General features: G+C 35.9%; 1 protein-coding gene across 1 annotated transcript in view; it reads left to right on the forward strand.

Annotated features, from left to right (window-relative positions):
• LOC145672492 (atrial natriuretic peptide receptor 1) overlaps positions 1-15,857 on the forward strand; it is a 177,352-nt gene that overhangs the window by 20,592 nt on the left and 140,903 nt on the right. The window contains exon 2 of the mRNA XM_081741655.1: positions 9,366-9,485. Coding sequence (XP_081597781.1) covers positions 9,366-9,485 — 120 coding nt within the window. The remainder of the gene's footprint in view (positions 1-9,365; positions 9,486-15,857) is intronic.

Below are 15,857 nucleotides of genomic sequence, written 5' to 3' on the forward strand. Positions count from 1 at the left end.
TTTTTTGCTTTTGTCGGTCTCTTTAGACATAAAAATTAACGATATCTTTCATATTTATTTTGTAATGTAATACCTGTTTTAGTTTTAACAGAAGCTTTTTTTTTTTAATTTTATCAGTTCATTTACGAATCATTAAGGTTATTAATGTGACAGGTGCATCCTTACTTGTTTTATAATATATGGTTCGTTTCATTCATAATAAAATATGTGGTTCTTAATGGCTTGTTTCTAATTCAAATCGTGCTATACAATTTTGCATTGTTGATGCGTAACTTATGTATCTAGTGAATCTGTTGTTTTATTAATCCACATCTCACATAATAGTTAGTTGGTTTAATCATTGATTTGAATGCATAATACGCTAAAGGCAATCAGCTAAATACGAGTATTTATGTAATAAATTACACTTTCTTTCCTTCCTTTAATTGATTTATGGTGTATTCAACTGGACTGGGGAAATTCATGACTTTCATTATGTGTTAGATGCAGAATATCTTGAGAAATAGAAAATGAAATGAAATATTTGAGTTTTACGTCCAACGGTTATGCCGGTTAGGCTAAAGGAGACGGTGATGATGAGTAATGAATGAAATGGTGGAATGAAGAAAGTGGGAGGAAACGGGAGAGCCCCGACAAAACCCACGCACACGGTGTTTGTCGACCACAAAGTTCACTTGGCGGGGGCTGGGATCGAACCCGGGACCCCAGGCACCAGAGGTGAACACTCTACCACTGAGCCACCGCGGTCCCCTTCAGAAAAAGAATTTCCATAAGAAATTCTATGTAGTCCAGGACTAATACAGGGTTAGCATAAATGATTCACCGTGTTTCATAGCACTGTTTGTATACAAGTATACGACGTACAAATACGGGTTATAAACAGTGGCGAAGGGTGGTAAGAGGCCCTGAGGCCCGGCCTACCCATTTACTTTCAGAAATTAGAATTCATAATTTATTCTTATTTCTTGTCACAGAATGTTAGATAATACAAGTTGATGAAAAATATTTTATTGTAAGATAAAGAAATCGTGGTTAGCAACACTGCTTTGAGGCTCCGCAAGCAGTGTCTCAGCTGCTGAGGAAAACGCGCGAGAAAACGTGCTGCTGATAACCTGCAAGTGGCAACCGAGGCGAACGCAGCAGAAGCAGAAGATAACCTGCAAAGGAGACCGACCTCAGCACTTGTCGACTTTCGTTTTACGTATGTGTCCACCAGAGTGCTCTTTCGACTGTCTTCGACTTCGATTCGAGAGCAAGAGCACATGGTGTGTATAACAATTGAGTGGAAGTGTGGGTGTTTTTGTTTTTGTGAGTGACTTTTATTGTATTTATTTACAGTGGCGAAGGTTGCCGATTTCATCAGGGTAGGCCCGTAATAATAATAATAATAATAATAATAATAATAATAATAATAATAATAATAATAATATAATAAGAGTAATAATAATAATAATAATAATAATAATAATAATAATAATAATAATAATAATAATAATAATAATAATAATAATAATATGTAGCTTTGTTGATGTAGCTTTTTATTTTCAACGCTGATTCTAATTTTTCTCGTTTCTTTTGTTTCAACCTTAGTTATTTTTGGTTTCGAACGGGGGGGGGGGGGGTATCCGGAATCCAGCTTGTTCGACTTTTTTTCGAAGCAGAGGGTTAGCACAAATTATACAACGGGCGATACATGGAAAAATATATAAATTTACCAAGTTTAGAAACCCCGCTTCGCGTTTCGTGTGCACGCTAGATGGCAGGCCTGTATTCTACAAGATGGAGACAATGTAGAAGAAGAGTTTCTGTGTACCTGTATATGTTGCAGTTGTGGGTATTTATCGATTTTCGACTTCTCGACTTTCATTTTTCAACAGTACGGGGTTTCACCTCACTGTAGCAAAATTAGCCATTCTCAAAAGAGAACTGCTACATCGCTGGATAGGTCGCGCTGGTCTGGGTGATGTTCTTCTGTTGCCATGGCCCCCTAGAATGTAATTTCTTTCTGTGGGTTATGTTAAGGACAATATGTACTTCCAATGCAAACAACGCTGCAAGAACTGCAGGAACGCATCACTGCTACTGTGACGGACATTGACGGAAACATGGAGTGAACGTATGGACGGAACTGGATTATCGTTTGGATGTGTGCCGGATAACAACATTGAACATTTGTAGAATGCACTAGAAACTTGTTGAGTGTATCTTTCCGTTTATAACCAGTGGCGAAGGGTGACGATTTCATCAGGGTAGGCCCGTAATAATAATAATAATAATAATAATAATAATAATAATAATAATAATAATAATAATAATAATAATAATAATAATAATAATAATAATCATCATCATCATCATCATCTTACCTGGATTATTTATATCTTCTTATAAATTAATTCCAAGCGCCTGTTTTTCTTCTCGGCAAACACGTCTATTACTTTCTCCTTAAAAGCTGGATCCGTGGCTAATGTCCTTAACAGCTTCTTTTCTATAGCGATGGAAGCCAACCCACTAAGTCTATCGTTTTTCATTGTATTCCTCAGGAATGTTTTAATTCTCTTGAGGGCACTCATGCTTCTCTCACATGATGCTGTGGTGACTGGAATACTCAAGCTCAAATGTAACAAACGAAGACATTCCGTATACACTTCTTGCAGGCCATTTGATATGATATACTGAAGTAGATTAAGAGGTTTGAGGTATTTATTTTCGTCGGAGTAGATGACTGTCAGCTCATTCCGCAGCTGCTCTGCGTCAAAGAAGGGATAGAGTTTAAGAAGGTTATCTAGTTTCTTCCGAGGAAAATCACTTTTGTAAGCCTTAAACTGTTCACAATCAAGCAGTTCTACAAACTCTAAAGAGGACAAATCACGAAAACGCATTTCCATCTGAACCGCAAGCGTGTCCAAAATTTCATACGAGAGTACTTTTAAGGTTTGCTTTTCCTTGTCGCCGAACTGCAACGAACTGATATCTTCACTTTCCATAATGCATTCATGCACAGTCTCTTCCGAACGCAGTTTTTTTAATGCAAACAATGTTTGCATGACTTCTTTGCAGCACAGTGTGATATCGGAAGTACACTTTTTTTGCAAAATAAGAAACAGATTTTCCGTAAACACAAATATTTTGCTATACAAACACAACAAAAAGACAAATTCACATGAATTTAAGCGTAACTGTAGACCATTGGCAGCGCTTATTGAATCCGGATCCCAATTTTCGTCATCAGATTCGCGTATATGAGTCATGGCAGATTTTAATTCGCTGTAATGAGATTTAATTGTTTCAACTGCGCGCGAGTGATAATTCCACCGTGTGGAATTTGGGTGGGGAAGATGGAAACCCTGTTCTCTTAATAGCTCAGTTCTCTTAGTTGATCTTGAGAAAAACGAATGGAACGCAGTCAAGTCACAAACAAACAATTTTACACGCTTTATGGTCTTTGCACCGTGTAGTAACACCAAATTCAACCTGTGGGCGTAACAGTGTATAAACAATGCATACGGACATTCTTTTTTCACATAATACTGCACACCTCCTTTCGAAGAAGCCATTACAGACGCACCGTCGTACGTTTGACACACAAGTTTTTTTATCTGCATTGAGTTCCTTCAGAACAGGAAGAATGACTTCTGATATTCCTTGTGCAGTCTTATTACGTGACACATCGAAGAACCCTACAAACCTCTCTTGTATTTGATCATTCAAACAATATCGCGTGATCACACTCATTTGCGCTCTACAATAAACATCTGTTGTTTCATCTACTTGCACTGAAACAAACTCTGCGCGTAAAATTTCATCTTTAATTATATCCCTCAAAACACACGACACACATTCAATCAAGTCATTTTGTATATCACTTGACGTTCCTTTAAAAACAGAGTCAGACTCTAAATGCTCTCTCATAAGTTGCTCTTCTTGTGCTAACAATTCCAACAACTCCAAATAATTCCCCTTGTTATCAGATTCAACGTTCTCAACATGACCTCTAAAAGATAATTCCTGCTTACCGAGAAAGCAAACAACTTGAATTAAACGGCCTAAAATTCTTCTATTGGTAGCGACCTTTTCATTATGTTTTAGTATCTGTAGGCGAATAGCTTCGGACACAGTACACTCAATTCTTTGCGTTCGGCTTAGTAAATAAAAGCTTTCACTGTTCTTTATGTGTTTTTCAGACCCTTGATGTTTCGTTGCTTTACGTGCGAAATTTTTCAAGGAGATAATTCCTTCTTTTGTCCACTGTGCTTCACCACCGAACATAAGACAATAAAAACAATACATTCTATTGTTGTATCCAGTCAGCCACTTATATTTTTCATACCATTCAATATTGGCGTTGGTCTTCGTTCTTTAATAATACACTTATTTTCATAAGAACACTGAGATAGAGGATTTTTTAATAAGAAATCTATTAGGTTCATATTCTCCGACCACTCAGGCATTTTTCTTGTTCACTTTTACAAATGTAATAAATAAATACAATAAAAAGTCACTCACAAAAACAAAAACACCCACACTTCCACTCAATTGTTATACACACCATGTGCTCTTGCTCTCGAATCGAAGTCGAAGACAGTCGAAAGAGCACTCTGGTGGACACATACGTAAAACGAAAGTCGACAAGTGCTGAGGTCGGTCTCCTTTGCAGGTTATCTTCTGCTTCTGCTGCGTTCGCCTCGGTTGCCACTTGCAGGTTATCAGCAGCACGTTTTCTCGCGCGTTTTCCTCAGCAGCTGAGACACTGCTTGCGGAGCCTCAAAGCAGTGTTGCTAACCACGATTTCTTTATCTTACAATAAAATATTTTTCATCAACTTGTATTATCTAACATTCTGTGACAAGAAATAAGAATAAATTATGAATTCTAATTTCTGAAAGTAAATGGGTAGGCCGGGCCTCAGGACCTCTTACCACCCTTCGCCACTGTTTATTTAATACATTTGTAAAAGTGAACAAGAAAAATGCCTGAGTGGTCGGAGAATATGAACCTAATAGATTTCTTATTAAAAAATCCTCTATCTCAGTGTTCTTATGAAAATAAGTGTATTATTAAAGAACGAAGACCAACGCCAATATTGAAAATAGAACAAACAGACGGTAAGAAGGTAAGAAAATTCTGCATGCATTGGTATGAAAAATATAAGTGGCTGACTGGATACAACAATAGAATGTATTGTTTTTATTGTCTTATGTTCGGTGGTGAAGCACAGTGGACAAAAGAAGGAATTATCTCCTTGAAAAATTTCGCACGTAAAGCAACGAAACATCAAGGGTCTGAAAAACACATAAAGAACAGTGAAAGCTTTTATTTACTAGGCCGAACGCAAAGAATTGAGTGTACTGTGTCCGAAGCTATTCGCCTACAGATACTAAAACATAATGAAAAGGTCGCTACCAATAGAAGAATTTTAGGCCGTTTAATTCAAGTTGTTTGCTTTCTCGGTAAGCAGGAATTATCTTTTAGAGGTCATGTTGAGAACGTTGAATCTGATAACAAGGGGAATTATTTGGAGTTGTTGGAATTGTTAGCACAAGAAGAGCAACTTATGAGAGAGCATTTAGAGTCTGACTCTGTTTTTAAAGGAACGTCAAGTGATATACAAAATGACTTGATTGAATGTGTGTCGTGTGTTTTGAGGGATATAATTAAAGATGAAATTTTACGCGCAGAGTTTGTTTCAGTGCAAGTAGATGAAACAACAGATGTTTCTTGTAGAGCGCAAATGAGTGTGATCATGCGATATTGTTTGAATGATCAAATACAAGAGAGGTTTGTAGGGTTCTTCGATGTGTCACGTAATAAGACTGCACAAGGAATATCAGAAGTCATTCTCCCTGTTCTGAAGGAACTCAATGCAGAAAAAAAAAACTTGTGTGTCAAAAGTACGACGGTGCGTCTGTAATGGCTTCTTCGAAAGGAGGTGTGCAGTATTATGTGAAAAAAGAATGTCCGTATGCATTGTTTATACACTGTTACGCCCACAGGTTGAATTTGGTGTTACTACACGGTGCAAAGACCATAAAGCGTGTAAAATTGTTTGTTTGTGACTTGACTGCGTTCCATTCGTTTTTCTCAAGATCAACTAAGAGAACTGAGCTATTAAGAGAACAGGGTTTCCATCTTCCCCACCCAAATTCCACACGGTGGAATTATCACTCGCTCGCAGTTGAAACAATTAAATCTCATTACAGCGAATTAAAATCTGCCATGACTCATATACGCGAATCTGATGACGAAAATTGGGATCCGGATTCAATAAGCGCTGCCAATGGTCTACAGTTACGCTTAAATTCATGTGAATTTGTCTTTTTGTTGTGTTTGTATAGCAAAATATTTGTGTTTACGGAAAATCTGTTTCTTATTTTGCAAAAAAAGTGTACTTCCGATATCACACTGTGCTGCAAAGAAGTCATGCAAACATTGTCTGCATTAAAAAAAACTGCGTTCGGAAGAGGCTGTGCATGAATGCATTATGGAAAGTGAAGATATCAGTTCGTTGCAGTTCGGCGACAAGGAAAAGCAAACCTTAAAAGTACTCTCGTATGAAATTTTGGACACGCTTGCGGTTCAGATGGAAATGCGTTTTCGTGATTTGTCCTCTTTAGAGTTTGTAGAACTGCTTGATTGTGAACAGTTTAAGGCTTACAAAAGTGATTTTCCTCGGAAGAAACTAGATAACCTTCTTAAACTCTATCCCTTCTTTGACGCAGAGCAGCTGCGGAATGAGCTGACAGTCATCTACTCCGACGAAAATAAATACCTCAAACCTCTTAATCTACTTCAGTATATCATATCAAATGGCCTGCAAGAAGTGTATACGGAATGTCTTCGTTTGTTACATTTGAGCTTGAGTATTCCAGTCACCACAGCATCATGTGAGAGAAGCATGAGTGCCCTCAAGAGAATTAAAACATTCCTGAGGAATACAATGAAAAACGATAGACTTAGTGGGTTGGCTTCCATCGCTATAGAAAAGAAGCTGTTAAGGACATTAGCCACGGATCCAGCTTTTAAGGAGAAAGTAATAGACGTGTTTGCCGAGAAGAAAAACAGGCGCTTGGAATTAATTTATAAGAAGATATAAATAATCCAGGTAAGATGATGATGATGATGATGATGATGATGATGATTATTATTATTATTATTATTATTATTATTATTATTATTATTATTATTATTATTATTATTATTATTATTACGGGCCTACCCTGATGAAATCGTCACCCTTCGCCACTGGTTATAAACGGAAAGATACACTCAACAAGTTTCTAGTGCATTCTACAAATGTTCAATGTTGTTATCCGGCACACATCCAAACGATAATCCAGTTCCGTCCATACGTTCACTCCATGTTTCCGTCAATGTCCGTCACAGTAGCAGTGATGCGTTCCTGCAGTTCTTGCAGCGTTGTTTGCATTGGAAGTACATATTGTCCTTAACATAACCCACAGAAAGAAATTACATTCTAGGGGGCCATGGCAACAGAAGAACATCACCCAGACCAGCGCGACCTATCCAGCGATGTAGCAGTTCTCTTTTGAGAATGGCTAATTTTGCTACAGTGAGGTGAAACCCCGTACTGTTGAAAAATGAAAGTCGAGAAGTCGAAAATCGATAAATACCCACAACTGCAACATATACAGGTACACAGAAACTCTTCTGCATTGTCTCCATCTTGTAGAATACAGGCCTGCCATCTAGCGTGCACACGAAACGCGAAGCGGGGTTTCTAAACTTGGTAAATTTATATATTTTTCCATGTATCGCCCGTTGTATAATTTGTGCTAACCCTCTGCTTCGAAAAAAAGTCGAACAAGCTGGATTCCGGATACCCCCCCCCCCCGTTCGAAACCAAAAATAACTAAGGTTGAAACAAAAGAAACGAGAAAAATTAGAATCAGCGTTGAAAATAAAAAGCTACATCAACCGTTTGATTACTCTTTCTTATGAGGAGCTTTGCGTGTTTCCTTTCCACGCCAGCCTTACGAGAAACACATTAGATGAATTACTTGTAATACCTGGTGGCGAATGTGCAGTATATCCTGGAAAAGTCAGTTAATTTGAAATTTCTAGAAAATTTACGGAATTCTCAAAATTTCTGCTACTAGTCAGGGAAATTTCAAACTTTCGAAAGCATAGTGTCGTATGGACATTTTTTATCATAAATTTTAGTCATTGCTTCTCCGCAGTATAAAACATGATATTTCAGGAATAGTTTTCTATTGCTCCTTTAACTTGTCTTTTCGAACAGACAATAGTTGACGGAATAATAAAAACATTTGATTCAAAAGAAAGAAACGCAGATATTGTAAAATATTTTAGAAGGCATTATTGGATATGTATGTTTTTATAATAGTGGAAGTGTATTTTTTTTATAATGGTTGAGGTCATAATGAAAGGAAAATTGTTATATTTGAATGAACGGAGGAAGGAACGTAGATATTCTTTTACTTGAGATTTCTTTATAGTTTGTTATTAAAATACTTACAAACATATCCTCATTTTATTATCCTAACAAACCAATATATGATGCCAGTAAAATCATTTAGATTGATGGTGTAAAAACGACAGTATTTTATATCACCCCCTCATTACAAAATTCTGTCTAAACGAACCAATGTATGTTGCAGTAAAATAGTTTAGAATGATCGGACCCTAGTGTAATAACCCTAGTATTTCATGTCACGGACCACCACTATTACGAAATCCTGGCTACGTGCCTGCTTATATGTAAGGTTACCAACTCTAAAAGACAAAATTACCGGTACGTGCTCATAACCCTCAAAACAGATTAAGAGAATTAATGTCATGAAGTCAAGAGAGACAAATATATTTTCAGTAATCCGTCCATTACACTGTAAGATGAATCGTCTTAATAAATATTCAACTGTACCCTGAGTTCTTCTACATATAGTTATTTATAGTTTTAGCCATTTGTTGTCAGAGAACATGAATCATGATAATCAACTAACATATAATCGATAATCTGTCGAATAATTTATTAAACTCGTTTATATTTCTCTCAAACATTATCATGAAAAATGTAAGTTAACGAGTACCTTTTTCGCTTTGCAAACTGCAGATGCTGGACTCCAGTCCCGGGTCAACCAACCTGACTGAAGTTCGTTCAGGTTCTTCTTAGTTGTAGCAGACAATTCTGCGATGGTAGAATACATATATTTAACGTTGATCCTGCCTGGCCTACTATCTTCCAAAAAATTCCATCGTTTATATTGCCGACTGTTTTCAGCGTAAATGCAGTAGATGCGCACTAAAACTACAATAATACATAGCCTATATACTTGTACACGAGTTAATATGTTTTCTGTTTATATCTTATACTTTTTATTTTTTAGGAAAGAACTTAGAACATGGTCTTAAAAAGGAAGGTTTCCTGCCATTCGTCAGAGAATTTGATGGTAACGAAGATGATGATTATCGCCAGTACTTACGAGATACCAGTATGTATGCCAGAGGTGAGTACACCTTCTTTTTTACATTACTTTTATACACTTCTAGATTTCCCTCGTGTCAATTTACAAGAGATGTTTCCCAAATTCTAAGAATTTCTAAATAACAACACAATGCTATACAATTGTTAGCACTATACAAGTCCTGACACGTTTTTATACCGATGTCACTCAAAATCGGTTAGCATGACTCGATCGATCGCTTTGAAGTACAGACATGTTTTAAAATTGTTTACACTGCCAGTACGGAGGATGCTGTAAAATCTCTAAGATCCATACATTAGTTTCTTTTTTCTAGATAATATAGAGGATATATAATCATGAGAAATTGTTAAACGTTTATCAGGAGTTTTTGAGGACTCTGTAGAATCATTAAAAAAAAAAAAAAAAAAAAAAAACTATCCCTGAGCTGACTGTTTTAAAGGTGACAGAACGAGTAAAGAAGAGACTCGTGTAGACACTCTGGTGTATTTTGCCTAAACTACGATTAATGGCAAAATATACTGCTTAAAGAAACAATTAATGAATAACAGACGGTTGATTATTCGTGAAATTAGTGAAAGTTAAGCGTTAGTACACGCCAAGTTTATGAGATCCTGCACAATCATTTAGGTGTGTGCAAAGATTTAGCTCATTGGAAATTTCTACTATTGAAACTTGAACAAAAGCTGAACAAACTAAAATTTTGTCATCAACTTCAAGACATTTTGCAACTTTGTAGCGGCTAATTTTCGCGTAGGTTAATAAAATCGAACAAAATCTGAAACTCATACTTTGAAACAAACAGTCAATATAGGGAATAGCGCTAACGAGAAAAGGGCCTCCTTTTAAAAATTCTTGCAGTTCTTCTGTGGGCAAGGTACTATCTTTTAGCATTGAAGTAGTTTGTTCTTGGTGAATTACCTACCAAAAGAAAGCACAATTAATGCGGATTACTATTTCAAACTTTTGTCTAACTCATTACAACAAACACCTGTTAAAGGCAACGGTTTTGGAAATCTGTGGAAGTATTCTCCTAGTTCACAACCTGAGGATCTCGGAGTATGAAACATCACTCAGAATTAGCGGAGGTCTCTCCAAATTTTTTTGAAAATTGGTCTTCCTAAAAGTGCAGTTTTAGGTATTTTGAATGAAAATGGATTTATTAATTCGTTTTAACTTTTTCTACAATTTTTTCCACAGTAGAAAATCTGTGTTCTTGAATGAGAGAAACGGCGTCGTAACTAGGGAGGTTTCAGGGTTCTAAGCTTCTAACCCTGGATCTAAGTTCTCATTATGACATTCTGAATGCCAGGCATTCGTTATATAAGAAGTGTGAGAAATATTAGCTTAAGGGTCTTCACTACAGCGAAATTAAATTACCGCTCATTTTAGAGTTTTTCTGTGATATTTTCAAAATAAATAAAAATATTCGAAAAGCAGAAACGTAGTGAACTAGACAATATGATTTTGCATATGATACCTTTACCACAATTCACCTATCTGCTTTTGTTATGCCGCTATTTACAGAACTCACAAAGAATGCTAAATTTATCTTCAGTTCCAAATCGAAAGCAGACAGGTGAGTTGTGATATCACATGCAAAATCGTATTGTCTAGTTCACTACATTTCTGCTTTTCCAATATTTTTATTTGTTTTGAAGATATTACAGAAAAACTCTAAAATTAGCGGTAGTTTAATTTCGCTGTAGTGAAGACCCTTAAGATAGCACGGAGCAGTGGCGTAGGGAAGGGGTGGGCCCAGGGGAGCCGGGTCCTTCTCAAAGAGTTCTGACAATTCACTTTGTTACTTTGATGTTCGCAATTTTTCCCCGGAAGAAACAGCAATTGCCTTTCATGTACTCTATTTGAAAACAAAAATTTTCACTAAACAGTTCCTAGACAAGCTGTGTTCGCCAACATCGTTTTTGTTCTTTAAAAATGTCAGCATTTTGGGGTCTTTATTATTATTATTAAAACATTCTGGCTCAACAAACGCTCTGTCTATCTATCTATCTATCTATCTATCTATCTATCTATCTATCTATCTATCTATCTATCTATCTATCTATCTATCTATCTATCTATCTATCTATCTATCTCTATCTATCTATATCTATCTATCTATCTATCTATCTATCTATATATATATATATATATATATATATATATATATACACCTCCCAACACTAAGCCCTCCCCAAACAAAAGTCCTGGCTACGCTACTGGCACGGAGAAACGCTAGTTCAATTTGTCACTAAAAAAATCATCTGCCCTACAATCGTACAATTTTACGTGTTTTTACCTCTGGTGAAATCTTCCAAAATTTTATATTCTCCCCCTCTCTCCGCTCCATGAAAATTTAGATTCTACTATCATTTAAGAAATGCAATGTATTGCCAATTGGTATAACATTTTTAAGACGGTAGCTATTGATTTTTTGACAATTATATGTTTTAAATTTGATAATAAACACGTTAAACACAAATACACAAATTACAAGACAGTTCTGTTTCCGAAGAATTTTGTCAGGATGTCAAGTCACAACCTCGTAATAAGAGACCATTAAAATATGGACGTATACGAATCATGGCTATAATAATTTAAGACTTTATGTTTCTATAAAGTAATGACTCTATGTATTACTCTGCTGGAGACGTTGACTAGTAGTTTGTCTCAAAATTGATTTTTAACAAACTATTAAACGCTTCATGATTTTTAAATTCTAAAATTTCACGACATACCAGTGTGTCGCGACATATCGGTTAGGAACTACTAACCTACTCCTGAATATTTGGAAAACTAGAAAAGAGAAAAAAGAGTGCAATTTATACTCAACCTACTACGACACATAGTACCTTATGCAGAGTCGTTCTGATGCATGATTAGTGCCATACTAAAGAGTTAGACTAACTTATGTTTCCTGCAGTAGTCAGGCCGTTAGTATGACGCTAATCATGGGTCAAAACGACCCTCCATAAGACCTATAGAATCTTGTATATGAAATGAAATGAAATATTTGAGTTTTACGTCCCAGGGTTTGCCGGCTAGGCTAAATGAGACAGTGATGATGAGAAATGAATGAAATGGTGGAATGAAGTAAGTGGGAGGAAACGGGAGAACCGCGAGGAAGTCCACGCACACGGTCTTTGTCCGCCACAAAGTTGACTTGGCGGGGGCTGGGATCGAACCCGGGACCCCATGCACCAGAGGTGAACGCTCTACCACTGAGCCACCGTGGCTTCCAGAATCTTGAATAATCGTGTGACTGAAGACATAAAGCATTTTCGGAAGGTGGATAATGAGAATCCTGGCTCGATTAGATTGCGAAACGATGGGGCTCTAGATTCTGTGGCAATGAACTTCAGGTCCAAAGTCATGAAATTACAAGTTTAATTTTATGCTTTTAATGTGTTTCTTTTGGTTCAGTTTGTTATATTATCTACATAGATATTGTAATTGAGATCCTGTTATTCGCACTAATCAAATCGGTATTGTAGGTTAAAGTCATAGTTGCTACAATTTTCGGACACCCTGTATTCTAACACCATTTACTACCTCTGTTACAATTGATCATTAGGCAATCTGTTTCACCCAGACACAGCAGCTACCGGAAGTGCGTTCCTGAATTTTAAAACAGGAGCAATGTGGCTTCTGGATATTTGCTATTCCTTTATTGCAACTTCTGACGGAAACCATTAATCTTTTATACATGGGCGGCGATTAGGGGGGCAAAGGGGGGCAGTTGCCCCCCCCCCAATTTTTTGAAGTAACCCATTAATGCATATAGCTTCATTTGAAAGTGTTATGTTTTGTATGTATTACTGGTTCATAAAAAATGGTGCCATATAATATTTCCCATTGCGCGAGTGCATATTGGTTGTCTTCTCGTGGAGTTAAGCAAGCTACAGGAATTGCGTGTTAGTTGCAATTCAAAGCCATTAATATTGCAATTGCGTATTTCTTTAAATTTCGTAGCATATGCTTGTAGTATTTACTGTCTTTCATTTTCCAACAAGGTACATTCGCGAAGTGTACCCTCGGGATTCGTGTAAAATTGATTCAAATGCAAAGTTCTCCTCGTCACAATGTATATTGCACACATTTTAGCGGCCCGTACTGGTATTTATGTACCTTCATATATCCAGAATTCAATCATATACTATTATAGCGCTCAGTTATGAGATTGCTTTTAGTTTCTTTAGATGTAACTGGACATGAATATGGGCATGTGCAAAACAAATTTGATCAAGTACTGCTTCTCTGACACATGCTACCAACCCGAGCTGCCATCTTGGATTCAACTTTCGGTTTTTCAAAAGTTAATAGGTGCAAGTGAGACATCAAATTCATGTACAATTTTCTCGGAAACTCACTGATATAGAGGATTTTACTGTAGCTTGTACCGTTTGCAAGGTATTGCATGTTAAATCCTCCCAGGCATTTCGCGAATAAACACATATATTTTTGATGTTGACAAATCAAAACAATTTGTAACTGAAAAAAATATTGTAGATATTAACAAACTCCTTACAACATTGGTATCATAATCTTATTACATTTCTGTGATTTATTGTATTAGTTCCGTGATATACTGCAACAAAGAGGTATAGAATAACGGTTAAAATGCTTAATGTAAATTCAGATACGACCATATTTAGGTGAAGACCATTTCCGTATTGACGTCTGTGTTTCTGTATTATGTACGTTCAGAGAATATTTCGTCAACGATAAATCACGTAAAACATTACATATACACAGCGGGCCCTGCACAACTTTCTATTTGATTCAATATTCATGAAGTTCCTGAAATTTAACATGCAATAGCTACGATGGAACTCACTACATTAGTGAATTTCCGAGAAATTGTACATGAATTTGATGTCTCACTTGCACCTATTCCCTTTTAAAAAAACGAAAATTGAATCCAAGATGGCAGCTCGGGTTGTAACATGTGTCAGAAAAGCAGTACTTGATCAAATTTGTTTTGCACATGCGCACGTTCATGTTCAGTTACATCTAAGAAACTAAAAGCAATTTTGTGTCCGAGTGTTATACTAGTGTATGATTGAATTCCGGATATATGAAGGCTCATAAATACGCAAATTACCAGTATGGGCCGCTAAAATTAGTACAATACACATTACGGCGAGGAGAACTTTGTATTTGAATCAATTTTACACGAATCTTGAGGGGACACTTCGCGAATGTACCTTCTAAGAGTAATAACATATATATAATGTAATGTGTGGAATTATAAATTAAATTGTTCATTAATCTCCAGTTTGAACGTAACTTTTGCAAAACAAGCCTCATTATTCATTACTATAATTAATATTATCCTTTCTATTTACTTGTTTTGCAAATTTTTTTATTAAATACTCTGATCACACAATTTTCCAGACAGAATTTTGAGATGTTCATGAGTAAGGAATCAAATCTCTTCTTACACCTTCGTTGTTTAAGAGTACAAAGGCTAGTATCTACTTCCGTTGCTCTTGTCAATTTATTTAATAAAATATGAAATACGATATATGGTATTTTAACCGAAGAAGATATTATCCTATTAGTTATACAACCTTTCGTCAAACAAAGTGTTAAAACAATCAGATAAACTAAGATTGATATACAAATATTCAGATCATGCCTTGCCCCCCCCCACTTTTAACGTCCAAACGCCGCCACTGCTATTATATGCTCTGTTTTTCAACAGAGAAGTTCAGTGATGGTCACTGAAAGACTTTCAGTTCGATTTACTTACTAATACAGTTTTAGTTTCCGCTGAAAATATCTCTGAAAACAAGCATTTTTATTTTTGAAGAAAGAATATTTTAAAATTTACTTAAGGTGATACCAATTATTCTGTAAATATTTAAATTATGAAGTCTGTATGTAAAATGTATTTCTTCACATTCATACATTATGATTAACATAAGTGGTGTATATTAGTTCATGGATTAGGCTACCACTGCCTTGATAAAACGTTAATAATAATAATAATAATAATAATAATAATAATAATAATAATAATAATAATAATAATAGTCGTAGTAATGAAAAAATAGTACCTGAGGACGCTATTGTTGAATTATAATTTTCAGACAAATAGTTGGTTGGATTAAAGTCCGTCCATATATTGAAATACAAGAAAATTAACATAGATATTAAAATACAATTCAATATGAGGGCTAAACAAATGTACAACTGTAAGCAATAAGCAACAATAATCAAAGAGTATTAATACAAACTAAAAAAAAATGACCCTGCGTAGCATAATCGCTCACGCTCTCGCTTTTGGTGTGATCGGTCCCGGGTTCGATTCCTGGTGAGGGCATTCGATCGAAAAGTTGTCACAACTTTTTTAAATCAACCATCCTGAGTGAGATTTTTTCCTGAGCT

Source organism: Thermobia domestica, chromosome 16 (genome assembly GCF_964235325.1).
Source record: "Thermobia domestica chromosome 16, izTheDome1.hap1.1, whole genome shotgun sequence".
NCBI lineage: Eukaryota > Metazoa > Arthropoda > Insecta > Zygentoma > Lepismatidae > Thermobia > Thermobia domestica.